The following is an 18,635-nucleotide window of genomic DNA, read 5'->3' as shown; positions in this document are numbered from 1 at the left end:
TCTTCTGTTACAAGTTAGGAATTCAGGCTCAGAGAGAGTAAGAGGCTTGTCCCAGAACAAACATAGAGGAGAGATGATCAGAAATCAGCGTTCTTTCCATTTTGTTCCATTGCAAAGGAAACGTGGACTGAACTTTTCCAAAAGGCCTGGATTGCCTGGCTCTAGGCTCCTTTAGGGACCCACCCAGAGAGATCTGTTTGCACAGAAACATGCTGCAGTCACACTGGGGTCAGAGCCTCACCCAGCACAGTGATGAGGGCCTTGGCTGTTCTCACAGGCATAGTGAAGATGGAGCAGGTGTACTCGCCCTCGTCCGCCAGGGCCACGTTGCTGATGCTGATGCTGAGTTCATGGGGTGTGGATTTGACCAGCTGAATCCGATTATCTCGAAGGGCTGGGGGTGGGGGGAAAAGGGGAAGCAAGGCTTTTACTGGTACTTTTCATGTTTATCTTCAATCCCAGGTCAGTTTTTTTGGGGGGGAGGGGTCTAGTGTGATTTGGGGCAGGGGGAAACACCTGCTCCTGAATTTGAGCAGTCTTTAGGTCATTCAGTTACTTTCCTGGGCCACTGGCCACAGTAGCCTCAGATATACTCAGAAAAGTGAGTTGGATCTCAAGGGCTTTCTTGTGCGACACATAAGTCAACACTGACATCAGCTGTCTCTTACTGCTCCTTTGGGGCTGGGTCACCTTAGGACCCTACAAGACCATGCATGGCCTATGTCAGAGCTGTAGTAATGAGGTTCCTCTGAAACCAGTTCAGGAGCCCATGGATTGCTCTCTCCTCAATTGGCCATACCCTCACATGTCTCAGCCTCGGGACTACAGGGACATTTCCCGTCATGCTGCAGCCCCCTCCCCAGCCCATGGTTCCTACAGAGAGAAATAACTCTACCTCTCTTCTCCCCAAAGTAAAGAGTCTGCTGAGCAGGGTTAGACCACTGCAGGGATGAGTTTTCATGGTTTTTCACTTGGCACTTGAGCACCACGGTGCTACCAGCCACCACTGTCTCATCAGACGTCCAGGGCTGACTGTCTGCAGGAGTAGAAGAGGGTTAGTTTCCTGGGCAAGCTCTAGCCCCTCCACCCATTTCTGGGCCAAAGTCCACCTCATCTAATTCAGACCATCCAAGCTCCAGGTCTCTGTGTCTCTTAAGGCATCACGGAGGAAGGAATAGGGGGAAGGAACAGAGGTGCTTGTGCTGGGACCTTATTTCCTCTTGTTTTGCACACACAGAAAAAAGTTACTCGTTGAATGTTTGCTTAATAAACTGACATGACCACAAACACTTAGAGGAACACAGGCCTTCCAAATCTATATATACCACTCCACACATATCTTTTCTGATAGAGGTCTACCGTTCACCTTTGAAAACACATGTATGTATCTGTCATTCCATGTTTTGCCTTCCTGCCACCACCTGCCTATATGAGGAAGAATAGAAGAAGCAGTTGTGACTAGTAATCCCCAAACTAAAAGTGAACAGAAGGCCAGGCCAACTCTTGGATTGCACGTTCATTTATGTAAGAGGTAGCTGGTAAAACTTCAAACCAAACAAACAAAACAGATTTTTAAGAAACTGAAACATTTTGACACGGACTTTTCAATTCTCCCAGCAACAACTTCCCTGCCTTCATCAACTCCCTTAACGCATTTCTTCAGGTTTAGTACTACCTGCTTCCCAAAACGCAAACCCGACCATCATCCTGGTGTCAGAGAGCAAAGGGGTACAGTTTTCCCTTCCACGTGATGGAACTACGTTTTCTCATTCCTCTCTCCTTAGTCATGTTGAACAAAAAAACAAGGACTAATAAGGTATGTGGATGAGCCAGATGAATCCCAAATATGCCTTCTAGTCAGGCACAGCTGTGAGCCCCTTGAACTGTGTGACACTGGCTTCCTCCTCCCAGCATCATCCATTTCCCCACAGAATCGATTGATTCCCATTATTGATTCCCTCATCTTCAGGACTGACTTTTGTGACCCAATAGCACTGACCTTCACAGAACTAAAATAAACAACACCTTCCAGCTCTGATTCCGAATCCTCCACAGTATTTCTTCTAGGGCACTGAGTTACTTAACCAGCATTATTCTCCTCTGAATAGGAAGCCAAAAAACACAGTCCTTATATTCCCTGAGTAACTTAGACAATCCCTAGGCTTCCTAGGGCACTGACCTCACCCCTCCCCTGTCTGCTCATTCCTTTATTTCTCGGTCACCACCGCTCCATCTCCAACACGCAGGGAGTGTTCCTGGCAAAGAAGGTGCCCCGAAGACGGAAGGTGCCCTGTGCTGAAGTTGGTATCAGTGCTTCAGGATAGCTGTCTCCAAGCTGAAGCACAAAGTGTTAGTGTTTAGAATCCTAAAAATTAGAACCAAAAGGGATCTCAGGGATCATGGATTCCATTCCCTCCTTTTACAAATGTAAACAAGGAGACAATGGAGGTGAAGTGATGGTCTAAGATCATTCACTTATTAGTGATTCCAGTTGGGACTAGAACTTCATTCTTCTGACTCTCAATGCAGTGCTTATGCCATTGGGCTGCCCCTCAAGTAATCATCTAATAAGAATTAAAACTATGATTTTGAGATTAATGAGTCATAGATTGAGCTGGCTGAGTAAATTTGGGAGTAGTCTATTCCGTGAATGTCTCAATGAAAGGTTTGGGAAATGTTTCATTTACTGTTAGCTATATTCCGATTTTTGACAAGTAATCCCATTGTCCTTGGTTCCTTATGAAGATTTCTACTTTGACTATATCTTCCAGAACCTATTTGTTCTGAGTAACACATTACTCTTGAAATCATTCTAAGAAAAAAGGTGTAGAGGATACAGAGGTCTCTGTACTGAAGGAAGGAGCAGGTGCTAGAGATGTTGGCGTAGAACTAAGAACTACAATGTCAGATGGAAAATAGAGGAGTAGAACACGGGGCGAAGGCCGCATGAGTGGGAGGTGATATGAGGATGGTTGAGGGCACTGAGAGACACTGAGATGAGTGGACCTGGTTTCTCACCTTGACTGACCAGCATGTCAGGGGTGCTCCAGACTGTGGAGCTGATGGCCTCGTCCAGTGGAGCCAGAGTTCCCAGCTCCAATTTCTGCTCCTGCCAGTAGCCTGGGGAGAGAATCTCCATCAAGGATGAGCCCTACATATATGCTGCTGCTGTATGAGATCTGTACTTTCATTTTGGAGCTGGGGGTGAGGTAGGCCTCTGTGATAAAAAGCTTCACCAGAATACCCAAGAGAAGGCGGGTTTCTCAAAAAAGGGAGAGATTAACTAAAGTACTGAAAAAGAAAGTGAACTCTTCCTCCCAAGGGGTGATAAAGTAGGATGCTCAGTGTTATCAGTCAATCATATCATGTTAGAGCCAAAAGAGATCCTGGAGGTCATCTGGTCCAGTTCTCCTACTTCACAGGTGAGCACAATGAAGCGTATAAAGGTTGAAGTGACATGGTGGAGGTCACTACAGAGAAAATAAAAGATAACCAAAGATTTTCATTCCTTATCCAGGATTCCTTCTGCTACACTCTATTATCTACCAAGATAACAACAGGTGTAATCATTAGAAAATACTTCCACATTAATCCTTTTAATAAACCTGTAAAATCAGAACTCTGGTATTATCATTGCTACTTTGCAGAGTGGAAACAGAATGAAGTGACTTGCCCAAGGTTATATACATAGAAGAACAAAGACTAGAAATTAAACACCCGATCCAATTCCAAAGCTCTATTTGTTTCAGGTAAGGTCCTACCACTCAAGACAGACTCCACAGTGAGGGCAGAAGTCCCCACCCCCCTTCCCAGAGTGTTACCTTCTATTGGGTGCTCAAATTCTCAAGGTGTCCTCCTTCACCCTCAGTCCAATTGCCCACTTGCTATCACTGACTCTGCTTGCTCCTCTGGCACAACAAATCTCTCTCTTTCTAGCAGGTAGCCCGTGAACCACTTTGTGACTGCACAGTGTCAATGGCCTATTTCCCCAATTCAACCTGAAGGGGCAGAGGGACAAAGAAACAAGGGTATCTTTTCAGAGTCTCCCGCCATAAGCTCAGAAACAGCCAATCACACGCGCAAAATTCCGTGAGGTCATCGGCTGCTGAGCGGAGTTCTGAGCTGTTACTTGTCCAGACCCAGAGTTCAGGCAGAACCTCAGTGTGGCAGCATGCTCGCTGGAGAGACCGCGGGGGAGGGCAGGTGGGAGAGAAAAGGGGAAAGAACTGTAGGAGAGGTGTGGGTGGGAGATTAAAAAGAGAAGTGGCACATGGACTTAAGGTCCATGGAGAAGAAAGGGGAGAGGGAGAGAACTGCTGAATCAGAGGGAAAGAAGGGAAAGCAGGAGGGGGGGGGGGGGGGGGGGGGGGGGAGGAGGACAGAGAGAGAAGAGGAAGGAAGGGGGAGTTAATGAGTTTTTTTTTGTGTCTGGATAGGGCTGTAAGACACAGTTTCAGGGGTTTGCAGGCCTTCCTGGAGACGCCCCCCTCTCCGGAGTACCTCATAGACATGCTCTTGGAGATTTAGTAATTACTCTGTTGTCAAACGGAAGTGTAAATGCCCAAATAAGAGGAGGCGTAAAGCAGAGAAAACAGAGAGTCTGTAACAGGTAGAGAGAAGTAGGCACAAGGGGGGCAAGAGAAAGAAGGTGTCCAGGAGAGGACAACAGATCTCCCATCCAGCAGGGAACCTCCCTGGGAGCCAGGATCTCACCCTGCTGCCTTCTGTGGACATCAAGGATAGAAGCAACCTGAAGTTGGTGAGTGTTTCATATTATTTTTCAGGTTGTGTGTTTGTGAGTGTGCTGCTTCAACACGCAGCAGGAAGCCAAACAGCAGTGCTCAAGTTTGGGATGGCGGAGGGAAGGGAGGAGCCAGAGAGGGTCGGGGCTCAGCCCACAGTATTAGAATCCAGTGCACAAAGTAAGTACTCAACAGGCCCTTTAGCCAAATGAACAGAGGAAAACAGCCATCGCATACCTTGGAATAGGACTTTCAGTTTGCAGAATGCATTTTCAACTATGAATTCATTGACTGTTAAAGCAACCTTGTATATGTGGAATCTATTGAACAAAATACATTGATGAATAAAATAGAACCAGAGGCATGGGAACATGAAACAGATTGAGGAATCTCAGCGAGAAGAGGGGAGGTGGGCTGGGAAGAGATTAACCAGAGAATTTATATGCATATATGCATTGCCTATGGACACAGGGTGGTGAAGGTCTGGGGCAGGCCTGAACCAGGTAGAGGAGGCAAGCCAGGTGAAGTAGGGTGATGGGGGGAAAAAAGTGGGGATACTTTTTTAATACTCTCAACAATAAAGATTTTTTAAAAACCAACCTCAAAAGATAAGCAACCAGATATAATTGCTTTTTAGAGATGGGGTCTAGAGAGGTTCAGGGACTTACCTAAAGGCACACAAATAGCACACCTCTCAAGGATTCTCTGTCTCTGGTGGTGTTCTCAATGCTTTCAACAGCTCCTTTTTCTTACAGCATTTTAGCCCATTGTATTGCAGTTTAATTGTTTAGCTATCAGTCTTCTCATATAAATCTTGAGTTGCTTGAGAAGAGGTGTCTTACCTTATTTATCTCTGTCTTTGGCATGTAGCTCATAGTGGGCTCTCAGGACATTTAATTGGCTTGGTAATTCATTCCATCACAATTGGCACTGTGCTATGTCTATTCCTAATCAGGCAGAGTGGGTATTCTTTCCAATAGCATGAATATAGTCTTTACTCTCCTGCTCCCTTCATCTATACTTTTTTCCTGCTTTCTCAGTTATTTTCTCCTTGCTTACATCCATTCCCTCCTCCTGTGTTTTGCTGGCATTTTTTTTTTTTTTGCATAGAATGAATATGTGAAATGGTGATGTAGGTCATTCAAATCCAACTAAGTGAGGGGACTGATAACTAAATAAATCATCTCCAATAAATTGCATATTTATAATATGATTAGTATACTGTCTCTGTAGGCTTTCAGGGAACTCTAGTTTGTAGTGTTTTAAGAAACTGCCTAAGAGGTAGCTGTTTTATTTCCCCCTCTGGGGTGACATTTCTTCCTCTAATTTTGCAAAATACTTAAGTTTTCCTTCTATTTTTGTAAAATTGTATCCCTGTAATGATAAATTCTGAATGGCCACTCCTGTGGGAGCAGATGATTAATTATAATTCTTATCAACAGGAACGTGGATAAGTAGAAACAATTATTACCTGGGTTGTGAAAGGTTAGTGCCTTCTTTGAATTTAGATCATGCTGATTATTTATGACATCAGCACAATTCCGTCAACAGATTCAGATTGGAAAGGAAAACTTAAGAATACTCTGAAAAGGCGACGTGGACTTTGAGGTGGAAATAGTAAAAATTCTTCTTAGGCAGGATCCTTGGGAAGAAATGAAGACATTAAAACCACAGGACCCTTAGTGAGGGGAGGATCCTCACATAGAAAAATTGATGAAGACAGCTCTGGTCATACTGGTCATATTGTTTCCCTGCTCAGGAACCTTCAGTAACTTCCCATTGTGTGTGGATCATATCCAGATTTGTTAGCCTGGCCTTTAAATTCCTGTATAGTCTGATGTCAATATGCCTTTCAGCTTTGTCTTTTCTTTGCTTCAGTCACTCCATATCCCGGATACAGAACTCTATTTGGAATTCTTTCTGTAACCTCTTTGCTTTGTTGCATACATTCCTTTTCCTACAGTAACTCTATTGATAATGTCCTTCACCCATCTTCACACATCCAAGCCCTATTCATCCTTGAAACCTATTTTCTTTGGCATCTACTTTAAAAAGGCTCCTCCGATTGTCCCAGGTGAAAATAATTTCTAATTTCTCTGAGTTACAGTGCTTTATCTGCCTTCCTTAAATTGTGCATCACTCTACTTTGTACTGCAAGTTTGGAATTCCTCCAAAATTATACAGATCGTGCAGGTAGGGTTGATATCTGATTCGTTTTTGTATCCAGTCTTGGGCCTAATACAGCATGTTACACATAGAAGGTGCTTAATAAATATTTATATAATAAATGAAGCAAAGAGTCTGAGTGAGCATCTTCTCCTGTGAGAACTAGGATCAACATCTGTAAATGAAGAGGCAGTAGCAACCAAACAGGGTAAGAACAAATAGGCCAAGGAAGAGAGTAACCTGTCCAGAGGCTGAAGTTCTGGAAGTCTGCAAGATGGTGGGAATCAATATATGTTGGTCACCCTCTGTGTTTCCAGATCCAAGTTAGTTGCCCTATATTCATTACTCCAAAACAATCCATTTACTAGGCAGTATACACATGTTAAGGATGAGTTAACTAGGACTGAGAGACTGACTAAGGCTAAAAGAAGCAAAGTAACTCATCTATATGATGGAGTCAATAAGTGTTGAGATGGGACAGGCTTTAAACTTAGATCTCTCTGACCATGGAGCCCAGCCTTTCTACACACCTTCACTACATGCCTTCTGCAGAGCATGCATTTTGTATCTGTGGTTGTGGAGCAGAACTTAAGGGGGAAAGATTCATTTCTACATTGCTGGCCAAGGGTGGCTCACCTAAGCAGTATTCACACCCTCACCTGCAACGTTACTAAAACAACAACAACAGTGTAGCAAGTTGGAAATGAATGCTTGTGCTGGTGGTACAATTTGTACTCACTGAGTTGCATTTTTAATTGGATTTCTTAATATAGTGACACCTGTACATTTGGGGGCGATTTCGTGCACCCTTAAGAGCCTTATAATGCGGGACTCTTTGGTTGACAAAGCTACAGATGTGTCCAGTTAAAACTAATGGAATGATCTCATGTTTTCATAGCACTTCTAACACCTTTGCTGGAAAACTAACAGTATCTTTCTGTGTGCCTTCCATTACCTTGGGAGTTCTTAATTCTTGGTTTCTTTTCCCTTGGGTTCCAGTATCTTTAGGATCCCCAGCATTTTAAAGGACAACATACCCCTTTCATTCACCAGTTTCCTTCTGAATGACTGTTCCCATTAGAGTAGCAGAGGTGGGAATCGGAAACTTACTAATGTGCCTCCTTAAAGCATGCACTGGCACCCATGATTGAGGTTTTCACTATTAGCCCAAGACCTTGAACATAGTAAGTACTCAATAAATACTTACTGAATAAATAAATGGGTGACTCAAATGAATAACAATGTATTGTGTCTCCAATTTAAGTGATGCCAGTGGGGAAGTCTATGTGTCAGTACTGGTCTTATATCTTCCGTGCCTTGTCTGTTTTGGGAATCTAAGGTACATTGGCATGAGGGTCAGCAGTGCACACGTGTACATTTAGAATGGTGGGACAAGGGGACAGAACCCTCCTACATAACTGCTGCTGTCCTTGCTTGGGTCCAGAACCCCATTTCACAGATGAGAGAAAACCAGCTCCCTGAGTAAGAGTTGATGGTGATGGTGATGGCAATGGTGATGGTGATGATGATTCAGCATTACTCTAATTGCACAGTTAAAAATACTCTTCAACCCAGCCTACTTATTTCTCATGACTACTGTGATAGGTGGGTGGAGGAGTGTTACCTCCAAGGGAAAAATACACTGAGAGCCGTGGCCCAGAATACTGAAGGGACACACTTTTAGAATAGTTTACCCACTCCCATGCTGGGCCCCCTGGCCAAGTGCTTTCACTGTGATTCTTCCCTGTAGTAAAATCTGTGCCACACACTACAGAGACTAGCCGTGGCAAACTCAGAATTAGATCTCAGCCCCTGGAGTTTTTCTTTATGCCCAGAGCCAATCCCATCTGAGTCCCGATTTAGGCAAAGACTCCAAGACTTGGGAAATCACTTTGACTTGAGAGATTTCAGAGCACAATATCCCTAATCAAAAAAAGGACTCTACTTAACTTTCTTCAGATTGCTCTTGGGCTGCCAGAAATGCTACTCCTATGAAGTCATAATATATATAATTTCTTAGTCTAAGACTTTGAGGGACTGAGCGTCTATTTCTTGCTTTTTGCCCCCATTTCTTTCTAACTTCATCTGCCCGCCCTTAAGTTCCCAGTTCCCTGATCCCCCCAGTATTACCGTGCAACCGGACAAAAGTTGGGGCCTTAGAGGTGGGAGTTACTCTGTCATCTGAGATTATCTGTCGTTTCATGTGTTGTCTGTGCATTTTCTTCTCTTTCTGTTGTTCCTCGGGGACAGCGCTGTGTTCCTTCCCAGCAGCAGGCAGGCTCTCCTTGCTTAGCTCAGACAGGCTCCAGTTCACGTTCACCTCGGAATCGCGGATCTCAGTCAGACGTCAGCTGCCTGCCTGCCTCCCCCAGCTCGGTCTTCTCTCCAGCTCGCTGCTCCCTCCACCCTCTTTCTGGCTGGACTCTGAGCTCTTGCCCCTCCTTGTTCCCTCCCTCCACTGTTCTTTCTGTTGCTGTCTGGTTTTCCTCCTGCAGTCTTGTTTACTTACTTTCCTTCTGGCTCCCAGCAGCCTCTTGGGCTGAAAGTCACTACTCTCCACTTTGCTTTATTCTCCCAGGGGGCTTACAAGATATAAGTGAAGCAGGTGGGAACCAGAGGCGGGAACAGAAGCTTCACTCTAAGAAGTTCCTAACATGCTGATTGGCCCTGTAGCTTGGAAATGCAGGATGTGTATAACCTATGCTGTTAGATGATCCAAGATTTAGGTTTGGAAGAGACCGATGGGGACTGAAGCAGGTTTATTGTTGTGTATTGGCAGACACCTTGTGGTTCCATCCTAAGCAGGTCGTTGCAAGTGAAAGGCTTTGTTTCCTGGGCTTGGAATGGTGTGTGGCTAAGTTTTTCCAGGTTGGATGCAAGAAGGGGACCTTTCAGGTAGTTGGCTAGCTTTCCTGTAGTGGGCATGAGGGCGAGGTTAAAACAAAAGCTTATCTTAGTCTTAACCCACAGAGGGTGGGGGTGGGGGGCAATTATTCCAACTTGAATACATCATGAGTAAATATGTTCTGTGTATTTCCTAAAACCCTGGAATCAGTTTGCACATCTGGTAATTTCCACCAACCCCTAATGGCCAGAGGTGGTTATTTTTAAGATCTTTTGATTCTACCAGACAGGATGGAACCCCCTGTTAACAAAGTTCAGTAATCCCTCTCCTCTTTCTATTTCACCTCATTCTTCCCAAAATAGTTTCCCCTCTGTGATTCTTAGAAGCATAAACTTTTAGAGTTGACAAGAACCCTAAGTAGCATCTAGTGCAACCCTCTTATTTATTTATTTATTCATTTATTTTTGTATTGATTCTAGGGAGAGGAAGGAAGGGGGAGAGAGAGGGAGAGACATCGATGTGGGAGAGAAATACCAATTAGTTGCCTTCCGCATGCAGGCTCAAACCCACAACCTGGGTATGTGCTCTGACTGAGAACTAAACCCACAACCTTGTGGTATATGGGACGACGCTCCAACCAACTGAGTCACACCAGTCAGGGCAACCCTATTATTTTCATGTGAAGAACTAAGGCTCAGAGTGGTGCATGAACGTAACCATGGTCACACAGGCAGCTGGTGGGAGCTGTGGCTATATCCTGGTCTCCCGTACTCACTGCCATTTGACAGCAGGTCTTTGCACTGGCTAATTCAAAGGTCAAGTTGCCATTTAGTGGGATTTCACGTCCAGTGACATCTGGCCTTTCTGCTCCCCACCTCCCTGTGGGTTGTTGTGAGAAACCCCAGGATCCTGGACCTCAAGAAAAGTAACTCTACTAAATGCCGGGCAAGTTAGAGAAGTTGTGAGACGAGGATGTAGTCCTTGAAGATGCAAAGAATGACATCTTCACAAACTCCAGGACCTAATAGACAGGTGTCAGCTCTCACAGCACATGAGGCCAAGGGGCAGAAGCCACTTCTTTCAGGCTCCAGGTGTTAAAAGGGTGATTATGAGGACAGGCTGTGTGTGTGTGTGTGTGTGTGTGTGTGTGTGTGTGTGTCTGCATGCATGCATGCGTGTGCACCCTGGCATCTGCATAGTGGAAAGCTGGAGGAATGCGAACCTGATTGTGAAGTGGGAGACAGAGACTAGAAGAGATTAAAAAAAAAAGCAGAAGAGCATGTCCTATTCTTGAGCTAGAGAGAGAAAAATCTGGAGGCAGAGTGGGCTTGCAGTAGGCTGAGGGGGCCCTAAGAGACTTAGTTAAGATTCCGAGGAGTGGAGACTGGGAAGTGGGTGGCAGAGAAGGAGGTGGGGACAGCTGTTGCTTTGATTTGATAGTGAGTCAGTGTTCTCCGTGCATTCATGCTGGGAGGGAGCCCTGGGCTTGCCCCCAACAAAAACAAGCCCCTCTGTAGCCAACACTGCGTTGTAGTAAAAACTGCAGTTGGGAAACAAAAAGGAAGGAGATCCTATTCCCAGAAAACCGCTCCCTAACCTTGGCTCCTTGCTACTGGGACTGAGCAGCTGGTGTTGGCACTAAGGCCAGTAGGGGAGACAAGCCAGAGGACAGGGATGGCTCCGTGAGCGCTGCTTCTGGAAGAACAGGTTCTGTACAGGGCTCTGATCCTAGTCAGTTGTTTCTCAGATAAGCCCCTAAGTCTGGCTGTGAGGTCACACAGGTGGATGACAGTCCTGATACATTTTAGGAGAGTCCATCTGCCCCATTTCCTCGTTTCCTTCCCACCATGCTCACACACTCAGACAGCAGGACCAGAATGACCTGGGATCTGCATTCTAATGCAACAGGGAGTCAGGAGGCCAGACTTAATCTGAACTTCTGGATGTCCCTCGAACCAAGTGCAGGCACTTATACCCATCCACTAAATTTACCTTGCTGCTTCCACACATATGTAATAGAACTGGGAGAACCCCCTCGGTCCCCCCACCCCATCTTAGGAAGTACTTGGAAAGGAAACATAACAGAACCAGTGTGGAGTAAATGAAAGCAGAATTCAGTTTAGCTCACTGGAAAAATATGTTTAGCTGTGGGAAATTAGGGGCTGTGAAAGGGCAAGGACGCCCAGAGGCATCAGGAGAAGTAAAGGATAGATTCTCTGAGGATGAGAAATCTCAGTCCAGGTTCCAAAACCTTGCACCTACCCTCCAGAACATCAGTACTTGTTTGATGGACTGATGAATCCCCTCTTTCAATAGTCTCTGTCTTCTCAGGCTTATGACCTGGGGCGGTAGGGTTACTATGCTGTGAAAAAGTTTAATTTCTTAGAAGTGAGGCAAACAAGCATTTATGTCTGTTAATTTCTGATTTCACTGACTTGTTTTACTGTTTCCCTTCACTGGGTGATCAGAGTCAGGGTGTGGATGAGAGGTTCAGGGCAGTGGTTAGACCATTACATGAAGAATGTGCTCCACCCTCCATGCCCACTAGGTTTCCCTCTTCTCCAAATCCTATCTGAGATTAGTCTATTCCCCTCACTTTTATCACTTAAAACATGCATTTTTCTGGTTGGCTGGGTGTGGCTCAGTGGTTGACCAATGCACCAAGAGGTTGCCGGTTCGATTCCTGATCAGGGCACATGCCCAGGTTGTGGGCTCAATCCCCAGTAGGGGGTGTGCAGGAGGCGGCCAATCGATGTTCTCTCATCAATGTTTCTATCTCTCCTTCTCCCTTCCTCTCCCTCTAAAATCAATAAAGAAAAAAAAATTTTTTTTAAGTGTGTTTTTCAGAGAGGGGCACATGGTTCAATTAGCCTTACTTTGTGCCTTCCTGAGCATTTAACTCTTCTGTGAAACAGAAACATTCTTCTAAGTCTACAGACTTCACAGTCCCCAGAGTGGCAAATAGCACTGTTCTGACCCAAAGACCTCCTCTTCTTTTTTTTCTTAAACCTTCATTGAGTATCTCTTCTTCAACGTGGGGATATACATCTTTCTGTGCCTCAAGTGTATATATTCCAACTTGGTTATGCTCCTTTTCCCCCCTAACATGTGTCCCTCAACACACATGGCACACTACAATGTTCACTATTCATATATGTTTTAGTTTTTCTCTGACATAAACACAGAGCTTTTCTTATGACCCAGATACCGAGCCATTTTCACAAGCCCATTATTAATCAGAATCTCTTATTTCCAGAAAACCATATGGCTGAAATGCAGATATTCTCCCCAAAGTAGAATTCAGGCTCTCTCTTCTGCTCATACTCCCCAGGAGAGGGCCAGAATCCTCTCCTCCCCAGGGCTGAGGCTCAGTCCATCTGTTACCGACATTGGGCTCCAGGGCTTGGAAACCAGAAGAGAGTTGGCATTAATCAGCAGTTGAGGATAAATGAGAATATGTGAGGCCCAGGGGCTTAGTGATGGTGGTTTTTATATTTGTCTGATATTACAGGATAGAGATTAGAAGAGGAAACATATGTGTTTGGAAAGATTTCATCTTTAAGAACTAGAGTAAGAACTAGTAAGGATGAGAGAGTACAATTGTCCCATTGTCATTTTTACATTTTCTGAGGAACAAATGATTAGGGGAAGATGGTATAACTGGCCCCTCATTTTATAACAATAAAAGAACTTGGTTCTAGGCTCTTCAAAGGCTGACCTAGGATACACTAAGTCTCAAGTAATGTGTCATCAATGTATTTATTAGAGTCTTGCTGGATTTCCAAGAAGTATCAGGTATTTAAGTCAGAGACTCAATAAACCAGTTTACCTTTATATCTTTTTACCCTGTCTGAAGATTTGGCTGGAATTCTAGAATCAGAATAACAGCAAAGAGCCAGGGCACAGAAGAAAAAGAAATGTATGAAGCAAGGATCTGCATATTCCCAATGAAATCTGGTATTGGAAGTACTAGTTTTCTATTCTACCTTGCCAATATCTGGTACTATATGAGGGAAGTGGAGAGCTAAGTAATGGTTAGCTTAGAGATGAATGGCTGAGATATCAGCCTTCATTTATTTTTATCCACCCCCTACCCCGCTACAGCAAGGTGATGAATTTGACCATTCTGACCCTGAACTGGAAGTAAATGAGCTAAAGGTGCTTATAATTATCAATCAATGCACAATTAGTGTAGGTCTAGCTGGGGTAAGGGGGAAAAAACCAAACCCTTAGAGAAGACCTCTAGGAGAAAAATGGAGGGAGATGCGAGAGTTAAATAATCCCAGGGGCAAGAGTTCACATAAAAGAATGACACATATGTTGAAAACAATGTTAGAACTTCTGCACTAGAATCCTTTTTGAGACATGTCTACTATTCATGAGAATAGGGGGCTCAGGGAGATGAGTAGATGGAAGATCGTCCAGCTGTTCCTGTAACCCTAATTCTGTCTTCCTAAAGGCTTGCTCATGGAGATAAATCACTTCTATTACCTGTCCTTGAAGTATGAAGTTTCTCCTTGTTTCAAATGAGAAAAAGAAAGAGGGGTCTCTGAAATTCACTCTGGAAGCCTGCTTCCCAAGCCAGACTCTGCTATAGGTCATTCACTGGTGCTAACTATTATATTAACTATTGTGCAGAAATGGACACAGGGAAATCAGCATTTAGAAGAAGAGAAGCTTGTGTAATTCTTATGTGATGGGGAGAACAAGCTGTCTAGTCTCAGACTGGCAGGGGCTGAGCATTCTTGGCTCCTTGCCACATTTGATGTCATCCACTTATTGGCAGATACCCCAAAGGAGTAGCAGAATCCAGTTTAAAGATGTATCTCCTGAGATGTGGCCAAGCACTTGGACTCTGGGATGGATGGGATGGTTATGTATTTAAGGCCATTTAGTTCTGTACAAGATGGTTGCAATAATGGGGGACATGAGTCAGGGTTTTGATATTTTTTTCTATGCCTCTCAAATGTTGAATCCCTCCATTATCTATTCTGATAACCCATCACTATGCGTTGTCTTTGCATTTACTTCTAAGATTGAGGTAAAAGAGGAAATAGTATTGGGAAAAAGAGGGAAAACGGAACAACTAGCATTGGTCATCAGGCTCAGAGTGATTTTAAGAGGTTCATCCTTATAAACTGAGTAAGACTCATTTTGCATTCCATGTTTATAGTGTATGTGTGGTTACTGTATATAAATAATATTGTTTTAATCTAAAACATGACTATTTATAGTTCTGTTTTTAATATATGAGTCCATAGATTTGCTTTTTTTTTTTTTTCTTCTGCCCCCTTCCTACAGTTGGTTTGATGGTTGTGAGGACTCAAGGTTTTGTTCTCCTTTTCCTGGTGGAGTAGGTCAGTGATCATAATCAAGGCCACGGGTGTGTTTGTGTTGGAAGAGGGAGATTCCAACACTGTTCTGAGGGCTGCTTGTGGAGAGTAGAGATAATGAAACACGAAGGGAGAGCAGGACCATGGAGAGCAACAAGAAGAGTCTGGAGTGTCACCATCAGTGGCTAGCACCATGGAGAGTTCAAAGCACAGGTAGTTCCACAAAGAACAAGGAAAGCAAGGGGGACCACGGGCGAAGGCCGCTAGCTCTCTAACAATCAGACTGAAAGAACAGATCTCAATGAGGGCTTCTGTTAAGATCATGTTACATACCCATCACTTGCTCTAAAAGGCTTCCTGAAGTACTTTGTTTGAACCTGTCATATATACACCCAAGAGTATATAAAAATGAGGACTTCCACCAGACTTAATTTGTCAACATGAGCCTCAGTAATTATGACAAATTACCTAAGCATTAGTGGTGGTGGAAAGGGTTTTAATTTGCTACAGCCAATTATGAGTAAAATTACAGTTATCATCTAATGAGGTAAGCAGAGCCACAGAGCCAGTGTCCCCTCAGAGACACCAGGGCATGAGAAGTCACAATATATTACCATAAGATAGAGTATGATGTGAATTAGAGTCAGAGTGCTCTAAGGTACCCAGTATTGCTGTGAATAGTCCAGTCTTGATCATACATGAAAAGGAGAAATGGCTCTCATGCCTCTGAAGAAGGGTATTGTTCTCAGGACATGGAGGCTGCTATGTTAACTGGGACATTTGGTCACTTGCTTTAGGCTAAGGAAAAATTTGGCAAAGAGAAAGACAGCTCTGTCTTTAGTACTTGTTGCTTCAGTAAAGAATATGGTAGCTTCATCGAGCTTCTTTTTTGTAAAAATCTCAACAGCTTCATGTGTTCAAGACTCTTGAGAGCGTGGTTTCTTGGTGCTAGAAGGGATAGAGGTTCTTGGCATAACAGAGATGGAACTGGGTTTTTATTTGAGTTCTAGAAACCCTTAGCATCAACTGGTTCTGCCCTTGTAAGGAATCATCACTACTGCTGATTTTACAGTTCATGGAGAGACCTCTAGGACATGACCTGATCGAGGAAACAAAATGTCCCAATATAGGGGACTAAAAACAGTACTTAAACAGAAATTATTAAATGTTAAATGAAAAACCAAAGGAGGAACTATAATTACCCAAACTTTCCAATACCCCAGTTTGGCATTCAGTAGTCAGTAAAGAGCTGGTCTAATCCACAGCTTGTTTTCATGGAGAATAGAGATCCTAGAACATCCTTAGGTAAAATTCCATTACTGAGAAGGAAGTGACAAAAGGGATAGTTGGGTCAGTGCACAGTTCTACTGGACAAGAAAACAGCAAAGAATGTGACTAGTCACAGCCCAGCCCCAGGGGTTTTATTTCTCTGGTGATAACTATGAAAATGTTTTTCCTAGCATGTGACTTAAGGAAAGGCAGCTTTTGATCCCATTCTACATATTATTTGGACTACAAGAAAGTAGTAACAGCAAGGAGTACCAAAATAAAATCTAAATTTTTTTACAGAGCAATGGCTCAACTACCCAGTCAGCTATTACAAAGTGACCAGAACACCAAAAAAGAAAAAGCCATCTGTAGAATTGTATGGCTGCAGAACTATGAGTCACTCTTCAAGTGAATGCTGAATGTCTTCAACAAGGCACTCTTGAAATCAGATTAGGACCTTCTTTCTTCCTCAGTTGGAAGAGGAAGGAGAGAGAGGGGGAGGGAGGGACTAAGAGCAGTGAGCTGACTCATTTTACTGTCAGTCTGGGGCACGGGATTTCAAACCATAGGTAGCAGAACCCCAGGTTGTGCCTTAAGGAGTATGGGGAGTGTGGGGAAGCCAAGAAGAAGAGTAAAAGAGCTACAGGTCTTGCTCTCTGTTTCAATAAGAATAATTTTTCTTTTATCTATTTCATTTATTTGAGAAGGAAGTTTACATTTTTTTTAAGAAGAGTCAGAAAACCACTGCCCTAGAGGAAACTACTAAAACCAACAGTGCTCAGTCCTACAGAGAGCTCTAGGAGAGAATCTTTGAGATGGTCGCTGGATAGGCAGTTGACATTCCACAGCTTGGGCCCCACAGCAGGAACACTGCATAGAATTAACTAAACTGCTAGACCAGTGTCTCTCTAGTGGTCTCCACTTCTCCATACCAGGAAATGCACATGTCTGAAGAGAGGGCATGTCCTTCCCAAGGGTTACAGCTACAACTAGGAAGAGAACAGGCACAGAAACAAAACAGAACAGTTACAGCTGCAACTAGGAAGAGAAAGTGGATGGAGTAAGTCTGCCAAGCAGATATGTAGGCTGCTCTAGAGTGAATGCCTTCTGGACTTCTCTGCTACACTGGGCATGATCTCTGTACTGGGCACCTGGCCAGGGGGCTGCAGAATGGATGGCAGTGAACAGAAGGTCATTGGGAAGGGAAAAGATACTCATGTGTGGGGCAGTGCAGTACAAGGTTACATTGCTGTAACCTGGTCTAAAGCAAAGTGAGGCTGTCCACCTATCTGTCTCTACACTAGATCAATTCACAGAGTGCCAGAAGTAACTTGAGAAGGAAGAATCCAAGGAAGGCTGGTCACAATGATGAATGTCAAACTACTCACCAGAGAGAGAACCACAGGACACATTAAGTTCATAGGGCTTGTGTTCCCCACATCTGGAATTGCTGACTTCTGCCAATACCAGTGGAGAAATGAGACAAGGAAGGAGCAGATGGAAAAATCTGAGTGTCTAAACTGTTCCTGAGCTTCTAGCCACAGCACTAATGGCCAGGTTAAGATATCATTGCTTGCCTTTCTCCAGCCTCTCAATCCCTGTTCAGCCAATGAGCCTAAAAATGTATGCTGCACCCCAGGGAGCAATATACCTCAGCAGCACATGAGATCTGTTTTTCTTATTCTAAATGGAATAGCCACTCTACCACATACCTTTGACCACTCAAGTATCAGTGTATTAAGGTATCTTGTCATTAAACCTTCATGCCACATCTCTCTGTGTTTTGGTCAAATATCACCAGGTAAGTTATAAACTGCCCAGCTTCCTGCCCAGGGGCCCCAGACCAACTCAGGGGTACTAGACATCCCTTTTGCATGATCCTGGCCAGAATGGCTGCATCATTGAGCACTATACCTATGCAACTACCTCCCGCTATCAGAGCTGGTGTTCTTAGATCCAGAAACTAAGAGATAGAATTAATTTAGATGAAAGATCATATGTGGTTGTAGCTCTCATACATCTGCATCTGGAGACACTGCACACCAGATATAAGCCCACTATCTGGACAGATAAAGTTCTACAAGAAAAATGATGCTTGAAATGACTCTCCCTAAGTTAATAGACCTCTTTCCCCATCCCCAACTTTCCAACCTTTGCTTTAGAAACTCTCCATTCAAAATTTAGTCCCTCCCACTCTTTCCTTCAAGCCACTGGTCTAGGACATATTTATAAATATGAGGACAAAGCATTTCTCTTCCTCTCAACCTTAAACCTACATGG

At 44.0% G+C, this 18,635-nt stretch overlaps 1 protein-coding gene and 1 long non-coding RNA gene across 7 annotated transcripts in view; one reads left to right on the top strand and one right to left on the bottom strand.

Annotated features, from left to right (window-relative positions):
• CADM3 (cell adhesion molecule 3) overlaps positions 1-18,635 on the bottom strand; it is a 28,912-nt gene that overhangs the window by 8,046 nt on the left and 2,231 nt on the right. Inside the window, exons 2-4 of one of the 2 annotated variants that reach the window (XM_036272275.1) lie at positions 3,019-3,120; positions 896-1,036; positions 242-394 (exon numbers count right to left, since the gene is read on the bottom strand). In XM_036272275.1, coding sequence (XP_036128168.1) covers positions 242-394; positions 896-1,036; positions 3,019-3,120 — 396 coding nt within the window. The remainder of the gene's footprint in view (positions 1-241; positions 395-895; positions 1,037-3,018; positions 3,121-18,635) is intronic. The other variant, XM_036272276.1, reaches the window with a different exon arrangement.
• LOC118637121 overlaps positions 4,189-18,635 on the top strand; it is a 73,808-nt gene continuing 59,361 nt past the window's right edge. For all 5 annotated transcript variants that reach the window (XR_004960889.1, XR_004960888.1, XR_004960885.1 and 2 more), the window contains exons 1-2: positions 4,189-4,203; positions 4,686-4,759. This is a non-coding gene — a long non-coding RNA (uncharacterized LOC118637121). The remainder of the gene's footprint in view (positions 4,204-4,685; positions 4,760-18,635) is intronic.

The sequence above is a fragment of the Molossus molossus genome, unplaced genomic scaffold, assembly GCF_014108415.1.
Source record: "Molossus molossus isolate mMolMol1 unplaced genomic scaffold, mMolMol1.p scaffold_m16_p_20, whole genome shotgun sequence".
Lineage (NCBI taxonomy): Eukaryota > Metazoa > Chordata > Mammalia > Chiroptera > Molossidae > Molossus > Molossus molossus.
Note: the sequence above shows the minus strand (reverse complement) of the source record. Positions and strands in the feature narration are given on the sequence as shown.